The sequence below is a fragment of the Haliotis rufescens genome, unplaced genomic scaffold (assembly GCF_023055435.1).
Source record: "Haliotis rufescens isolate VD_foot unplaced genomic scaffold, xgHalRufe1.0.p SCAF_18, whole genome shotgun sequence".
Classification (NCBI taxonomy): domain Eukaryota; kingdom Metazoa; phylum Mollusca; class Gastropoda; order Lepetellida; family Haliotidae; genus Haliotis; species Haliotis rufescens.
In genome coordinates this window covers 9,181,299-9,200,586 of record NW_025963868.1, presented here as the reverse complement: position 1 = coordinate 9,200,586, position 19,288 = coordinate 9,181,299, and the positions used below count along the sequence as shown (strand labels likewise).

General features: G+C 42.3%; 1 protein-coding gene across 1 annotated transcript in view; it reads left to right on the top strand.

Annotated features, from left to right (window-relative positions):
* Positions 1-9,485: 9,485 nt before the first annotated feature.
* Positions 9,486-19,288, top strand: part of LOC124126605 (beta-galactosidase-1-like protein 2) — an 82,120-nt gene continuing 72,317 nt past the window's right edge. Inside the window, exons 1-2 of the mRNA XM_048398181.1 lie at positions 9,486-9,973; positions 18,298-18,366. Of these exons, the coding sequence (XP_048254138.1) occupies positions 9,603-9,973; positions 18,298-18,366 (440 nt within the window). The 5' untranslated portion in view covers positions 9,486-9,602. The remainder of the gene's footprint in view (positions 9,974-18,297; positions 18,367-19,288) is intronic.

Here is a 19,288-nt window from a genome sequence, read left to right as displayed (position 1 = left end):
AAATAGTCAGCTGAAATACCCACCTGTTTCCCATGAGACGGGGCGGTCGGGTAGCCTAGTGGTTAAAGCGTTCGCTCGTCACGCCGAAGACCCGGGTTCGATTCCCAACATGGGTACAATGTGTTAAGCTGATTTCTGGTGTCCCCCGCCGTGATATTGCTGGAATATTGCTAAAAGCGGCGTAAAACCATACTCACTCACTCACTCACTCACTCAGACTATAACTCATGCAACACCCATATAGATGACAATGCTGTCGAATCGATAAATAAAAGAGAGGGAGCACACCCTTTCATACAACAGTATTTAAATACGGGTAAACATGTTTAAAGCTTGTACATTTTATTTTGTTATCTTATTGAGAAATATACGACTCGTGGTCGTTGTTTATCGTACAATAAAACCCTCATGGTTTATCTTTGTAATGTTTTATTGTTCAATATAAAAACTCCCACTCGTCGTTTATTTCTTAATTAAAACAGAGAACAAAATACAACCCCGTGGGGAATAACAGTAAAAATCCAATAGTGTATACCTTCTGGGATTAAATCCAGACCATAGCAAACTTGTAAGAATCTGACACACACAAGGGTATTAAAACAACAGGAAGAAATACCTCTTAACCATTATCAGTAGGCATTTTTGAAATAACGATATGCACAATACTAACAACAAAATATGGGGTTCCGGTTACCCATATATGTGGCAATGCGTTGCAGAAAACACTATAGAAATCGCCAAAGAGTTAGCTTTTCAACGTCTTCACACAGCCATGTTCTGTTAACAGCCTATGTCTCTCACAGTTTATTAGACAGCAGGTCAATATTTGACCAGATCAATTTTCAAAGGTATGCAAAATGTTAGTGGGGCAAACCTAGATCCTCTTATACCGGCTAGGCCACAGAGTTGTTTGTTTATAGCTGTGAAATACTGCCTTGTGTCAAGCTTGGAAACGTCTAACGTTACTGACCTGGGCCCACTTGCAAAAAGCGATGTTAGTGCTAAGACGATCGTCACTCCCATACTTTAACATAGGCTTACGATCCTTCTGGATGGGAGTTGCGCTGTGAATTGCACTGGACTATACACTCACCAGTAAGGTCGGGATACACAATACCATTTAAACTCGAAGTTGTTCTCCTTCAGCAGGGGGATTTCAGATGAATAATAGCTTTAATACTCTTGTACATATAATACATATTGATCATCTAAAACTGGTTCCCACAGGAGATATTGCTTGGGTGAGATCAAACGATATCTACACTGTAGATATTGCTGCAATGAAATTGCATCACAATGCTTTGAAGACCATTGTGACCATGGCTACCATGACGTCACAATCAAATGACATCACTAATGGCTCTGCTACTGAAGCTGTTTTAGTACACGTAAGACACTGCTTATTACTGTCTACAAGCTGGGGCGCGTTGCAAGCCACGAATCGCTAAGATAAAGCAAATTAATCGCTCATCCCGGGGTCTGCAACAGTTGGAAGCGCTTGCGCACTCTTCCAAAATGGCGGCGCAACTACCGCTTGGTTGCCTTGACGTTATGAAGATCATAATAGAAGAGGCTCGATGACGAGCGTATGAAATTTATGACTACTTTGAAAATGTGGAGCAGACTGAGGATGATGGGGTGTCAGCTGCCTTTGCTCATTTCCTCGTTGATCCAGTCAAGAATGTCTTCTTCCGCTGTCAAAGTCAGCCGCCATTTTGGTTTGAGAACGAAGCGACCTCAGCCAGCGATTGTTTCGCTTGCAAGCGGCTGAAAGTTAGCGCACTGTTGTGAGGCGAATCGCTGTACATCGCTTACAAGCGATTGGCGCTTTGCAACGCACCCCTAAAATAGCTGGAAGAATGATGGTGGTTGATAAATAAAATCTCACCCTCACCAGTTGTTTTTTGTTTGTTTTATTTTTATTATATTTTGGTTTGGTTTGTTTTGTTATGATAAAGAAGATAAATTACCTCCACATTTAACGTTTGTATCCATTTGAAACGGGGTACTAAGTCTCTAAGTTCATGTTAATCTCGATTCTAAATGAACTGTACTAAGCTTTTTGGAATTAACTTAACACTTTCGAATTGGAATTTAGAATTGACGCGCATCAAAAACTCGTGCAACGGAAGTGAGCCTTAATTGGTTGAACTCGTTATCATGCCATCACGTGACAACGCTGGCGAACACCTGCGTGAAAAACACAACGTTCCCAAGCTGACTTGGCATTTGTTTATATAAGATAGCTACGCGATAAATCACCGCCATCCTTAAAGAGGCTGCACCAAATGTTAATATCTCATATAAGAGATCAACGTCGCAGCTGATTTTGAAGGACTTGGACGATAAAGGGACAGGGGGCTTATGAGCGCCTTTTTTATTTTTCTCAAACTATGAGCAAATGCTCTTTTTTGAAAAGAAAACGTTTGAGTCGACTTCTGTTATACCACGAAGACTGAGGATCATAGCAGTGGAAACTTTCCGTCCAGTTATTGGGCCCCGTTGCTCGATCTTAATTCTTAACTAATTATGTTTTGTTTAACTTATTTTTTGTACATATGTGCAGAACATGACATCTCGAAAAACATGAGACTATCACCCATGTCAGGTCACTCCATGAGATAAACATGTTAATGGCGAAAAAATACAAATATCCTCTATTTATCAGTACTAAAAGATATTTTGTAGACATGTTATTCCTTCAGTTGAAGTATACATATGCCAAGCGATCGGTGGTTTTTTAATTAACTTTAATAGAGATTGCGAGGGCAGGTCAAACGGTTCGAAGCCTTTCAAACAAAATCAACAATTGTGAAAGTGTTTTTAATTTTATATATCATCAGAATCTCCCCGATCTTCAATACACTTTTCATATCGATAGTGAAGCTGTTCAATTCCAGTCAGGAAGACGTTTTCTGAAGCCACCCTGAAAAACCCAATCACGGCAGCATTGAGGTCATCGTTGTCGTCATAGCGCTTTCCACGAAGATGTTCTTTCAGTTAAGGAAACAGGTGGAAATTACTTGGTGCCAGGTCTGGCGAGTATGGAGGGTGAGGAAGCTCTTCGAACCCACATTGTTACACACCAGCCTTTGCAAGTCGAGAGGTATGAGGCATTGTCATGAAGTAGTAGAACTCCAGCAGTCAGCATTCCTCGCCGCTTTTCTTTGATAGAATCTCTCAGGCGATGAAGTAAATCAGCATAGTAGGCACCGGTAATCGTGTTTTGACATTTAGTAATCAACAAGGATCACACCCTTTTCAGAATACAGTGGCCGTAACTTTCTTCGCTGATCTTGAAGACTTGAATTTCTATGGTCCCGGAGAAGTGGAGTTGTGCTATTCCATGGATTGATGTTTTGACTCGGAATCATAGTGTGAGATCTATGTTACATCACCCGTTACTAATCTCTTTTTGAAATTGACGAAATCCTCCTCAATTAGCTCAATTTTCCTTGAGATCAGAATTAAGAAACTTGTCACCAAACGAGCAGATATCTTAGTCAACTGGGGCGGTCGGGTAGCCTAGTGGTTAAAGCGTTCGCTCGTCACGCCGAAGACCCGGGTTCGATTCCCGACATGGGTACAATGTGTGAAGCCCATTTCTGGTGTCCCCCGCCGTGATATTGCTGGAATATTGCTAAAAGCGGCGTAAAACCATATTCACTCACTCACTCTTAGTCAACTGTAAATGTACATGAATAATATTTTCAACGGACCCATGGCTTAGACCTCTGTCTTCCTCAAGTTCAGCAATGGTAATACGTCTATCTGACAGTATAGGTTTTTCCATCTCTTTGTTTGAATCATCATTGATGGAAGTTGAGAGACGTCCAGACCTAGGGTCGTCATCAAGGCTTGTTCTCCCACCCTTATACATAGCTGCCTAACGTTTAACAGTGGAATAACTAGGGCACTTATCCCCATACACTCGTGACATGCGGTCATGAATTCGTTGGGGAGTACTTTTCTCTAGGGTCAAAAACTGGATGACTGCTCGGTACTCGTTCTTTTCCCTTTCTCTGACCATTTGGACCCCTATCACATTCAACTGGCTGTCACTCATATACAAACGGCCTCAACAGACCATATACACTTGCAATGAACTACTAAAACAATGTACTTACATTGACTAGTTCACTTTGTTATGGCCCATTCTTGAAAGTTAGCCAAGCTTAGAACTTTTTAACCAGCCCTCGTAAATCGATTGCATTGTTTAAGCAACCCATGCTTGCTGTAAAAGGCGACCATGCTTGTCGCAAGAGGCGACTAACGGGATCGGGTGGTCAGGCTCGCTGACTTGGTTGATGCATGTCATCGTATCAAAATTGCGTGGATCGATGCTCATGATGTCAATCACTGGATTGTCTGGTCCAGACTCGATTATTTGCAGACCGCCGTCATATAGCTGGAATATTGCTGAGTGGCGCGTTAAACAACAAACAAACAAACAAATCTTGAAAGGTGAAGTCATCCTAACCGAGGGTTAGGTAACGATGTTACGGCCTACGATAACCTCAGGGCAAAGGTTGTTATACGGAACGGGGCCCAGTTATTATGTAGAGGGGAATGTCCGAGTAACTCTCCATTCCTTAAATATAATGGAGCAGAGGCCCCGCAGTGGCCGAGGCCCATTATTTTTAAGGAATGGAGAGTTACGAGGATATTCCCCTACTTAAAACTCATCCCTACTTTTACACTTTGACAAAATATTCTGTAGTTGAAAATATTTGAAAAATTCAAATGCTGCTTCAAGATAATGTACAGTTGACAAGCAACTCTCCATTCCTGAAAAAATAATGGAGCGTTCAAACAATAGAATGACGTCACAGATGTGTTTTAACATCGTTTAACGGCACGTGCCACGTGACCACGCGCACCTCTGCGGTTAAATAAATTACATGTGACATAATCTCTGGTTACACATTCATATAGTTTATTTATTATAATGAATAAGAAACGCTTTCATCAATGTAGTCTTCCAACGGACAAAGATTCCTAAAATTAATTCTACTAATGACACTATTTAATGGATTTCGCGATATATTCAGTTTGTGCATGCTTGAAACAAATGCTAAATTAGGTTGTACAATCATATTTTCGGGGAGAAATGATAGACAGACACACTGTAAGCAATGACTGAACAAAATTTGCATCCCCTTCTTGGATTTTGTTTACTTGAACTAGTCACGTGACACTTCGTATCTTTTCTGACGTTATATTTGAGCAAGGTGCTCATCTGGTGTTTTTCATATGTCCAAACTAAAGGCAAATGTAATTAATTAATATTTTATTTAATTAATATTTCTCCTTTCTACTGAATAGGAACAATAGTAAAAGATGTCGCGATCACTTGCGTGCTATTCCAGGGTGTTGGTGGTAACTGGTTGCTGGCCTGTAGACGTTATAATTAGCTACTTTTCAAAGTAACATTGTAACTGGGCAATGGAAAACTTCGTTAACTGTTAAACCATGTCCAACATTTATAGCACCTATAGCTCGCTGACTTGGCTGATGCATATTAGCTCATGTAAAACATGTTAAATGGGTTATAACATTTGTCTTACACCAAATAACCTTAAAGGCAACATCAATCAAATCGTAAAACAAATGGATGTACATGATGCATTCCTATCCGGGGTAGAATAGGTCTTCAGCAACCCATGCTTGCCGTAAAATGTGACTATGCTTGTCGTAAAAGGCGACTAACGGGATCGGGTGGTCAGGCTCGCTGACTTGGTTGATGCATGTCATCGATCCCAATTGCTTGGATCTATGTTTATGATGTCAATCACTGGATTGTCTGGTCCAGACTCGATTATTTACAAACCGCCGTCATATAGCTGGAATATTACAGAGTACAAACCACACACACCAAGCTGACGCGCTGTGATACAACTGAAATACTGTTCAAAGTGGCCTTAATAGGTGTTAAAGGGGTTCTCGGTTACAGCCGAATTATAGTCCCAGAAAAGTTTGAAGCGATTTACTAGTAGTTAAATGTACTTTTGTGAGGGATGTCCATGTATATCAATTCATAATAGACCGCGTCCGTGGTCTAGTGGTAAAGCGTCCGCCAGGAGAGCGGAAGGTCCGGAGTTCGATCCCCGGGCGCACCATACCAAAAGACGTTAAAAGATGGTACTTTTTGTTACCATGTCACCGGCTCGGAGTCAGTATACTGTGTCTGAGTGTGGTATTCATGTTAAACTGCGGCATGGTATCTCAGTGAGCTAGCACTATAAATCGGCATCAGTCCGGACTAGTACAAGCAGCCACACACACACATACACGTGCATGCACGTCGCTCTATAAGTGCAATAATCTTGGACGCGACGTTAAACCCAATTTCACCTCACCTCAATTCATCATTTAAAGGTGTGTGTAATGATGCAATAAACCAATCCCTTACACTGGGTATCATGGTAAATATGCAAATGAGATGGCCTAGCAGGAACTACTTTCAAGCTCCACATATATAGAGGATATTATATGGGTGTTCATGTCATATTATGTTTACCGGAATTTAGGCACGATTGTCGTAAACATGGTATGACATGAACCCGAATATGTTCTATTTATTCCCCAGGAAGATGTCTACATAGTATCATTGGGTACGTTTTTTACTGAATCACCGGTAGATTGGGAGGAAACGTGTGCACAGCTGATTGCTATTTCCGGCTTAGTTTACGAGAAAATACACACGGTAATCTTAATCTCTGCATATAAAACAATGCCTTTGAGAGCAGGAAATACATTTTAAATGGTAAAATCATCATGTCTAGTGATGTTTTATATCAAATTTCATACTTTTATTGACCAAGTTTGTTATGCCTGTTTATTCACCTGAAGTCGTTGAAGGGATACGATAACGCTCATCAATTATTTGGACCCCCAAGGTAGCGTTGTTTGTTTTTTAAAATGTCCGGACAGAAAAATTTAAATGTCCGTTAAGCAATATTTTAAATCGGACATTTGAGATTCCCAATCGGATATGTCCGGCGCATATGACCGTTTCCGGACCCCTGCTACATACAGAGACGCCGCCGTCTGTGGAATATTGCTGAGTGCGGCGTTAAAAAAACACAACAACAAACATACAGAGACGAATTTTATTGTTTACCTAATAAGGACAGCAAGTCGCAACAGCAGCGGAACTAGGGGCGCGTTGCAAAGCGCCAATCGCTTGTAAGCGATGTACAGCGATTCGCCTTACAACAGTGCGCTAACTTTCAGCCGCTTGCAAGCGAAACAATCGCTGACTGAGGTCGCTTCGTTCTCAAACCAAAATGGCGGCTTACTTTGACAGCGGAACAAGGAATTCTTGACTGGATCAACTAGAAAATGAGCAAAGGTAGCTAACACCCCATCATCCTCAGTCTGCTCCACATCTTCAAAGTAGTCATAAATTTCATCAGCTCGTCATCGAGCCTCTTCTATTACGTTCTTCTTTACGCAGATGGTCAGGCTCGCTGACATGGTTGATGCATGTCATCGTATCCCAATTACGTGGATAGATGCTCATGATGTCAACCACTGGATTGTCTGGTCCATACTCGATTATTTACAAACCGCCGTCATATAGCTGGAAGATTGCTGAGTGCGGCGTTAAACAACAAACACACAAACGTCAAGGCAACCAAGCGGTATAGTTGTACCGCCATTTTGGAAGAGTGCGCAAGCGCTTCGAACTGTTGCAGACCCCGGGTTGAGCGATGAATTTGCTTTCTCTAAGCGATTCGTGGCTTGCAACGCGCCCCACAATTTGTCGAATGACGTCAACAATCTTCAGCTATGACGTCGTTTCTAGTGTGACGTCTTTCCGAACTTACGTCACAATAGGATTCGAATGACGTCAACAATGCCGTCCGAATGACGGAAACAATAAAATGTTGTCTCGTGACGTGATATTACCCAAGGGCACATACGATTTTTATGAACCCCGATATGTTTGCCCTCCTAGGAAATAAATTAACGTGATGCCTTCTGTCTTAAACTATTGACTAAGGATCCCGATATGTTTAGATCTAGAGAATCTCACCCAAGTGTCTTTTGATATCAAATATATCAACACGAGTTGAATTTTTCCACTTTTATGAACGAGTGTTGATATATTTGATATCAAAAGACACGAGGGTGAGATTTTATTTATCATCCAACATCATTATTTCAACTTTTTCAATTTGTAGACAGTAATTAGCAGTGTCTTCAGTGTAAAAAGTACTGCAAAGAGCTTCAGTAGCAGCCATTAGTGATGTCATTTGATTGTGACGTCATGGTAACCAGTGACGTCACAATGTTCTGCAAAGCATTGTGATGTAATTTCATTGCCGCGATTTCTACAGTGTAGATATCGCTTGATCTCATCCAATCGATATCTCCTGTGGGAGCCAGTTTTGGATGATAAAAGGTTTTCCTCTATTGTCGAAACATGGCGACAAACATGGCCGCGGATCATTTTGCATTTCATGTATATTGTCAAATGGGCGGCTCACTCAAGAATAACATTAGACACGTTTTTCAAAGCTACTCCACTGAAATTACGTGTTAAACATCCATTATTTAAAAATTATATTATATGGCGAAGAGATTATTACTCGTGTGTTTTCGTATGGTAAAAAAAGAATCTATATATATTATCTATAAACTGTATGCATCATGCTCGCCAAAGGTGAGGTGAGGTGAATTGGGGTTTTAACGTCGCGTCCAAGATTATTGCACTTATATAGCGACGCGCATGTACGTGTGTGTGTTTGTGTGGCTGCTTGTACTAGTCCGGACTGATGCCGATTTATAGTGCTAGCTCACTGAGATACCATGCCGCAGTTTAACATGAATACCCCACTCAGACACAGTATACTGATTCCGAGCCGACCAGTCCTTGTTTTAGCCCCTAATGCCGAGCGCCAGACAGGGTAACAACAAGTACCATCTTTTTAACGTCCTTTGGTATGACGTGGCTGGGGATCGAACCCCGGTCCTTCCGCTCTCCGGGCGGACGCTCTACCACAAGACCACGGAGGCGTTCTGCTCGCCAAAGGCTATGTGATGGTCTATTTGATACGGAAACACACCCGGTTGATAATCTATATATCGGTTCGTAAAACAAAGACAGACAGACAATGGTTATAAATTTCACACGTTACACTATTTAATGTCTGGCGGGAAAAGGGCTATTCGTGGTTGGTTGGTTTGTTGTTTAACGCCGCACTCAATTTTCCAGCTATATGACGGCGGTGATCATCCTTCACTCACTCACGTGGGACGTTCCTCATACTATCAATCATTGGTTTGTCTTATACCCACCCATTTTTTTACCGGCAGTCCTCTTATAGCTGGAATATAACTGAGCACTACTGTATGAACAACAAACAAACAACACGTTCGTCTTGTAAATCTGTCTATCCTTGAAAATATCATTTTACGAGCGTTTAAAGCACTATTTGCTCGCTGCCTCAGTTGACAGTCGATGTTTACATGTTAGAGTGATCTGCCCTTGACGGGGAATGTGGTGATTTGTATATTGGAGATAGCAGAGACTTACTGTACGCTCTAAGTCTCGTGTCACCTTATTTAACGCATGCAAATCGACAGTGACCTAAATGAAAACGGAAATGTACACACCAGCGATATCTTTTCGCGGGGTGCATGCGAAGCGTCTCCTAGCGCTTGTTATATGCGGAATAGTCCTTATCTGGATCGTCGGCAGGTCACGCAACGCATCCGAAGTGGAGAAGTATTCACAGGCCAATTTACTAGCAAACCGCGAAGACAAATACGTGTTCAACATGGACAGCAATCAGCGAGGCTTGACTGATGGCACTAGTGTGAGTTTTAGGAAAGGACATTTTGTTCTTGGTGGAAAGACTTTAAAGATATTAAGCGGAGCGATGCACTACTTCCGAGTTGTCCCCGACTACTGGAGAGATCGAATGCTGAAGATGAAATCTTGTGGCCTAAATACTCTAGAAACGTAGGTATTTTTGTAACAGTGTTTTCAAAGTATTTCAAGTACATGACAATTTTAAAGAATGTTTATTGTTTAATTTTCATTTCCAGGTGAAATAAATAGCCTTTATATACCATCTGTACAAGCTTATGACATGCACTTTAGACTAGGGCTGGGACGACTCCAAATTAACTACCCCGGTACCCACCCCACTATTACCCGACCCCACATGGGTAACCGCTGTAGGTTTCAAGAGATAGGTGCAAAATGTCTGATTGGGAATGGTTTGACCGTAGCCCTGGATAAAACGTATTTAGCTACTAGTATAAAAAGATCTGGTCAAGCAGACACTGAAGTTGACTGAAGTTTTATCTTTATTCAAACATATACAAGTTTTAAAAAATGGGTGCATAGTCAGAAAGAAATGCGAACATTAGTGACAGTTTTGTATTTAACCAATATAGCATATGACTAACCATCGGTCTGGGTAGTCCTGTGGGCACGGGTCCTTCTCAGTACCCACCCAACCCAAGTACCCGAGTTACCCGTCCCAGCCCTGCTTTAGACGTTTAGTCCTAGTACAGGTAAACCAATTAAAGGAGGACTCTGCTCTTAATTCATTTACTTTATTTAGCTAGTTTAGTGCCCAAATTCAGTGAGTGAGTTGAACAGTGTAACGTGTAGCTCAAATTGTATGATGTGTAAGCGTCACTAATTACCACAAATTATTGCCAGCTGAAAATCTGGCATATGTTGTTTTGTTTCATAATTAATTTACATGATAAATGCACTATGACCATTTATCCTCGTCATGGGATTTTGTATGTTTAAGAAACTTTTGTAATTTTCTCGCTGATCACATGAACAACTGTAAACATCTCACTCACTTATGAAAGACATCTTTATCCAACATCATCCGAGTATTTACAATATCTGTGTGATGCCACACCCCTCCAAATAGGGTGAATATTTGCAATATACGTAAGTCTATGGATTAACCGCGAGCTCTTGGTAACAGATGTACCGTGTGCTACAACCAATACTGAATGATGACTGGACTCCGGCCATGACATGGTTGATATTAGGTGTCATATTCCAAATTGTAGTAGCATGGTTATAGTTAAGGGGCACTGGTGGCCCAGTCGTCTAAGGCGCCACAATTCTCTGTGCAGAGTTGCGTCCCTTGGGGATGCCAGAAACCCATGATCGTGGGTTGGCATCGCGGTTCCCATCAATTATCATTGATTATGTTTCGAGATTTGTCCGCACTAGGGGTGGGACGGGTAACTCAGGTGGTCGGGTGGGTACTGAGTAGGACCCGGATATACACAGGACTATCCAAACGTGTGATTAGTCACGTGATATATTGTTGAATGACAAAAATTATCTTGAACTCTATGGTTACACTACAAGTCACTAATGTTTGCATTTCTTTCTGACTATGCACCCATTCCTTCTGATTTTTCATATGGTTGAATAAAATTTTTAAGATATCACTTAATTCAACTTCAGTGTATGAATGACCAGATTGTTTAATACATGTATCTAAATACGTTTTGCCAGGGCTATGCTAAAAATGTTCCCAATCGGACATTTTGAGACATCCCCTGAGACCTACAGTGGGTATCCGGGTAGGGTCAGGTAATCCTGGTAATAGGGCACCATGGTAGTGTTTGTGAATAAATGACGTGTCAGGCTACAGGAGTAAACATTCTACCATCAGGGAGTAACTCTCAAAGAGATGTATGGTTCATGGTTGCAAATAACAAACGCACTCACAACGTTGTGGGTTTCAATTTTCACAATATCTGCATGTCTCCACTGATTTACTGCATTATGAAATAATATTTCAACAATGTAGCAATTTTAATTCAAAAGATTAATTATGAAGAAATCTTCATAACTTTACCATGTTTACCACTGTAGATATATGAATATCAAATTGTGTCAACTTAACACCCCTTGTACCTTGAAAACAATAACAAATGTTTCAGGAAGTCAATTTTGTGAAAATGTATTACTAGTTTTGTTTTCATAATATGTTTGTTTTCTACTTTATATTACATAAATATTTAAGCTGAAATGGGGCATATTCTCATTCCTGATTCTGAAGGTACCACATGCAAATTACAATTTGTTTTACTTTCTGGGTTACACGTGTGCCCTTCATGACAGTACAGGTACTTGCATCAGAACGTAGGTATGCTACAAAATTACTTCGTGCCATGATCGTCAAAGTTGTCTAGCATTTTATTTGTTGTTAGTACAGTGATCACGCTTGTAGCCTAAGACCACCACAGTATGACCCATGACCCTTCCCCCCCCGTCTATCCACTACTACCTGCCCTCAATCCACAACATCCTACCTTCAATCCACTACACCTACCTTTAATCGACTGCCCCTGTCCCATCAATCCACTACCCCAACCTCTATCCACTACCCCTACCTTCAATCCACTACATCCATACTCTATCCACTATCCCTACCCTCAATCCACTATCCCTACCTTCAATCCACTACCCCTACCCTCTATCCACTACCCCTACACTCAATCCACTGCCCCTACCCATTATCTACTACCCCTACACTCAATCCACTACCCTACCCTCTATCCACTACCTCTACACTCAATCCACTACCCCTACCCTCTATCTACTACCCCTACACTCAATCCACTACCCCTACCCTCTATCCACACTACCCCTACACTCTATCCACTACCCCTACACTCAATCCACTACCCCTACACTCTATCCACTACCCCTAAACTCAATCCACTACCCCTACACTCTATCCACACTACCCCTACACTCTATCCACTACCCCGACACTCAATCCACTACCCCTACACTCTATCCACTACCCCTACACTCTATCCACTACCCCTACACTCTATCCATTACCCCTACACTCTATCTACTACCCCTACACTCAATCCACTACCCCTACCCTCTATCCACTACCCCTATCCTCTATCCACTACCCCTACACTCAATCCACTACCCCTACCCTCTATCCACTACCCCTACACTCAATCCACTGCCCCTACCCATTATCTACTACCCCTACACTCAATCCACTACCCTACCCTCTATCCACTACCTCTACACTCAATCCACTACCCCTACCCTCTATCTACTACCCCTACACTCAATCCACTACCCCTACCCTCTATCCACACTACCCCTACACTCTATCCACTACCCCTACACTCAATCCACTACCCCTACACTCTATCCACTACCCCTACACTCAATCCACTACCCCTACACTCAATCCACTACCCCTACACTCTATCCACTACCCCTACACTCAATCCACTACCCCTACCCTCTATCCACTACCCTTACACTCTATCCATTACCCCTACACTCTATCTACTACCCCTACACTCAATCCACTACCCCTTCCCTCTATCCACTACCCCTACACTCAATCCACTACCCCTACCCTCTATCAACACTACCCCTACACTCTATCCACTACCCCTACACTCTATCCACTACCCCTACACTCTATCCATTACCCCTACACTCAATCCACTACCCCTACACTCTATCCACTACCCCTACACTCAATCCACTACCCCTACACTCTATCCACTACCCCTACACTCAATCCACTACCCCTACACTCTATCCACACTACCCCTACACTCTATCCACTACCCCTACACTCAATCCACTACCCCTACACTCTATCCACTACCCCTACACTCTATCCATTACCCCTACACTCTATCTACTACCCCTACACTCAATCCACTACCCCTACCCTCTATCCACTACCCCTACACTCAATCCACTACCCCTACCCTCTATCCACACTACCCCTACACTCTATCCACTACCCCTACACTCTATCCACTACCCCTACATTCTATCCATTACCCCTACACTCAATCCACTACCCCTACACTCTATCCACTACCCCTACACTCAATCCACTACCCCTACCCTCTATCCACTACCCCTACACTCAATCCACTACCCCTACCCTCTATCCACTACACTTCACTCAATCCACTACCCCTACACTCAATCCACTACCCCTACCCTCTATCCACTACACTTCACTCTATCCACTACCCCTACCCTCTATCCACTACACTTCACTCTATCCACTACCCCTACCCTCTATCCACTACACTTCACTCTATCCACTACCCCTACACTCAATCCACTACCCCTGCCCACTACCCCCTACACTCTTTCAGATGTCACAACTGATACACTGCACGTATGTCTGAATATGTTTTATGGAAATGAATTCTGCACAGGCTAGAGTTAGCACATGTAAAACATGTTAAATGGGTTATAACATTTGTGTTACACCAAATAACCTTAAGGGCAACATCAATCAAATCGTAAAACAAATGGATGTACATGATGCATTCCGACCCATGAAGATCCGGGGTAGAATAGGTCTTCAGCAACCCATGCTTGCCGTAAAAGGTGACTATGTTGTCGTAAGAGGCGACTAATAGGATCAGGTGGTCAGCCTCGCTGACTTGGTTGATACAAGTCATCGTATCCCAATTGTGTGGATTGATGGTCATGATGTCAATCACTGAATTGTCTGGTCCAGGCTCAATTATTTACAGACAGCCTTCATGTAGCTGGAATATTGCTGAGTGAGGCATTAAACAACAAACAAACAAACAAACAAAACAAAACATGATACATTCCAATTTGTTGCAATAAGTGTCAAGTTAGATTTGACACCTGGAAATCTTCTGGACTTTTCACACCTGTGAATACTTTTTAGCATAAGCATTATTTCTTTCTGTCCCAAGTTATAAAATGAGGCAATCGGCATGTTATATGCTTTGATGAGTAAGTGAGTGAGTGAGTATGGTTTTACGCCCCTTTTAGCAATATTCCAGTGGGGGACACCAGATATAGGCTACACACATTCAACCCATGTGGGTATCGAACCCAGGTCTTCGGCAATACGAGCGAACGTTTTCACCACTAGGCTACCCAACCACCCCTGATAATGTCTGAATGCAGGCAGTATGGTTTTATGCCGCTCTTAGCAATATTCCAGCAATATCACGGCGGAGGACACCAGAAATGGGCTTCACATATTGTACCCATGTCGGGAATCGAACCCGGGACGAGCGAACGCTTTAACCACTAGGCTACCCAACCACCCCGCTTTGATTAGCATCTGACAGAACAACAACAACCTAGATCTACAGCATGTCTTCATTTTTCTATTGATGAACTCAGCAGGCTGATAGCCAGAATGTTTGATTGTCACGTCTGTCTCACAGCTGTATCAGTACAACTGGAAAGAGGTGAGGTGAAACGGGGTTTAACATCGCGTCCAAGATTATTGCACTTATATAGCGATGTGCATGCACGTGTGTTTGTGTGGCTGCTTGTACTAGTCCGGACTGATGCCGATATATAGTGCTAGCACACTGAGATACCATGCCGCAGTTTAACATGAATTCCCCACTCAGACATAGTATACTGACTCCGCCCCTTAATGCTGAGCATAAGGCAGGATAACAACAAGTATCATCATTTAATGTCTTTTGGTATGACGCGGCCAGGGATCGAACCCCGGACCTTCAGCTCTCTGGGCGGATGCTCTACCACTAGACCAGGAGGCGGTACAACTCGAAAGAGGGTGCTGGGCAAAAAAACTGATAACATATATATACTGCTCAACTATTGTAGGGGTGCTGGAATGTTCATCCTGTTACCATGGTTTCAAAATTAGTGGACAACATATTTTTTAATTATGTTATTTTATATAATTAACTTGAAAAGAAGCCAAACGTGATTTAGTTCCATGGCAACATCAGAGACTGTATGTGTGATAACACTCAACCCCCTTCATTTGTTTGTTTGTTTGTTTGTTTGTTTGTTTGTTTGTTTAACGCCGCACACAGAAGTATTCCAGCTACATGATAGCGGTCTGTAAATAATCGTGTTTGAACCAGACAATCCAGTGACTGAGCATCGATCCACGCAATTGGGATACGATGACATGCATCAACCAAGTCAGCGTGCCTGACCACCCGATCCCAGGCTGCTATATGGCTGAAATAATGCCGATGCAAGGTTAACTTTTAACTCACTCACTCAGTCGGCTAGCACTATGACACCATCATTAGTCAGGACTAGTACAAGCAGATATGACCCGTGAAGATTCCGGGGTAGAATAGGTCTTCAGCAACCCATGCTTGCCATAAAAAGGTGACTATGCTTGTCGTAAAAGGCGACTAACGGGATCGGGTGGTCAGGCTCGCTGACTTTGTTAATGCAGTTGCCTGATATTTTCCTTGGATTATGGAAACAGAAACGCAAAAGATTTTGCTTGGTTAGCCAATTAAATGCCTCAGAATCACTTGCGAAGTATTTATAAAGTGTTTGCAATCAAATACTCCTCACCACCTGGACGGGGCGGTCGGGTAGCCTAGTGGTTAAAGCGTTCGCTCGTCACGCCAAAGACCCGGGTTCGATTCCCGACATGTGTGAAGCCCATTTCTGGTGTCCCCCGCCGTGATATTGCTGGAATATTGCTAAAAGCGGCGTAAAAACCATACTCATTCACTCACTCACCACCTGGACACTCTTTTTTTCCCTTTCAAAAGTTGAGTGGTATATTTAAAATGTCAGTGAAATATCTGTTTTCAAATGCTGATGTTTTTGAGTTTTCATTGCACCAAGCTTTCTAGATTACTTGTTATTACCTGGTAGGAAGATAACAGACTTTGAACATGGATCAAACGTGCTTCTTAACCATGTTAACATAATTATAAAGCCCCGTGAAGATCTTCAGCAACCCATGCTTCTTAACCATGTTAACATAATTATAAAGCCCCGTGAAGATCTTCAGCAACCCATGCTTCTTAACCATGTTAACATAATTATAAAGCCCCGTGAAGATCTTCAGCAACCCATGCTTCTTAACCATGTTAACATAATTATAAAGCCCCGTGAAGATCTTCAGCAACCCATGCTTCTTAACCATGTTAACATAATTATAAAGCCCCGTGAAAATCTTCAGCAACCCATGCTTCTTAACCATGTTAACATAATTATAAAGCCCCTTGAAGATCTTCAGCAACCCATGCTTACTGTAAGAGGTGATTATGCTTGCCGTAAGAGGCGACTAACGGGATTGGGTGGTCGGGCTCGCTGACTTGGTCATCATATCCCAATTGTGTGGATCGATGCTCATGATGTTAATCACTGGACTGTCTGGTTCATTAATTAATTCTGGACTCGATTGATTACAGACCACCGTCATATAGTGGACTATTGCTGAGTGAAACAAACAAACAACAAACAAACATAATTAGTGAGTGAGTGAGTATGGTTTAACGCCGCTTTCAGCAATATTCCAGCGATATCACGGCAGGGGACACCTTAAATGGGCTTCACACATTGTACCCATGTCGGGAATCGAAACCCGGGTCTTCGGCGTGACGAGCGAACGCTTTAACCACTAGGCTACCCGACCGCCCCACAAACATAATTATGCTTCTTGACATATGCTTCTTGACAGCACACTGTATTTTTCATAAGAGCTATATGATTGCCTTGTGGTGCACTTTAATAATAAACCTTTTGTGAACACTTCCGCGTGAGTAGGTTCTCTAACTTGTTGATAAACCCCGAATGTATTCATTGACCAGGAAACCCCTGGGATTCCGCCAGAATGTCCCCCGCATACTGAAAGGAAATGCCCCCGCTTTAATTGAATTGTAAGACCAAGGTTGAGTTACAGTAGAATTTTATCAAGTGGCCTTTTGATGTGAATCTAGTGTTGATTTTGGAATGGTTAAAAGTCACAATCTTTTTCACATTAAAATTCCATGATGTGAATGGAGCCTACACCTCACACATCGTGTTTAGTTTTGTAATCCACTGATTTCCCACTGAGCCACTGCGGCAGGTGATGAAAGGGTGTTCAATCTAACATGTCATGACTTCAGTTGCGTGCATGCTGCACGTGGTCTTACTCTTTATTCCATGATGTGAATGGAGCCTACACCTCACACATCGTGTTTAGTTTTGTAACCCACTGATTTCCCACTGAGCCACTGCGGCAGGAGATGAAAGGGTGTTCAATCTAACATGTCATGACTTCAGTTGCGTGCATGCTGCACGTGGTCTTACTCTTTCATGCTTTCATTGAATTCCTTGTATCCCGTGAAGCACTGTATTGTTTCACTATAAGGTATCCTGATGTCTTCTTTTTATTTCTTTTTTTTCTTGCATTTAGACAGTATATCTATAAGTTGGATAAACTTCTCAGTCAAGATCTCAGTTGTAATCCTTTACTGAAATCCATTTTATCCTTGGTTTTGTGTTTGTTGTTTCAGATACGTGCCATGGAATCTGCATGAACCGACTCCTGGATTATTTGACTTTGAAGGCATTCTCGATGTCAGGTATGTCAAGCCACCTATGCGATATTTAAAACTAGATTGGTTTACAGGTTCTGCCGATCCCTAAATAACAAAAAAATGAATAAAACAAATCTGAAAAGCACCATTTCTTTCGTCTGCTCAATGCAAACTTATGTGCTCACGCTCATGGGCATCAAATAAGGACATGAGTTTTGTCATAATGTTTAATGTTTAAGACTAAAATAACTGTTAGAAACTGGTAGTTATTCATTAAATACACATTAAAACATAAAGTATTAAAATAAAATAGCATTGCAATGTTCGAAATATTAAACCATAATTACATAGTCACGTGAGTGAGTGAGTTGGGTTTAACGCCGCGTTTAACAGAATTCCAGTTATATCACGGCGTGTCAGCTTAATGTAGGTGGAAAGCCCGAAGTGATGCAGGTCTCAGACGTTTACCACTTCGGTGAAACCCATGAGCACGGGTATGGTGCTGACAAACCTAGAAACATAATCGGGGCGAACCGGGATTCGAACCAACAATCATAGGTTTTTGGCGTGCCCAAGGGACGCAACTCGGCACAGCGAATCGCGGCGCCTTAGACGACTGGGCCACCCGTGCCCCCACATTGTCTCGTGAACCAAAACATTCAGTAGTTATCGCCATGGAAACAATGTAAGCTGTGGCTTAATGTAATACCCTTGATATCACCACAAAACAAAGGAGTGAGTGAGCTAGGTGTGGGAAGGCAGGGACGGGTAACTCGGGTGGGTACTGAGTAGGACCCTGGTACCCACAGGACTACCCGGACCCGTGATTAGTCACGTGATATATTGTTTAATGACAAAAAATATCTAGAACTCTATGGTTACACTACAAGTCACTAATACCGCCTCTGTGGTCTAGTGGTAGAGCGTCGGCCAGAGAGCGGAAGGTCCAGGGTTCGATCCCCGGCCG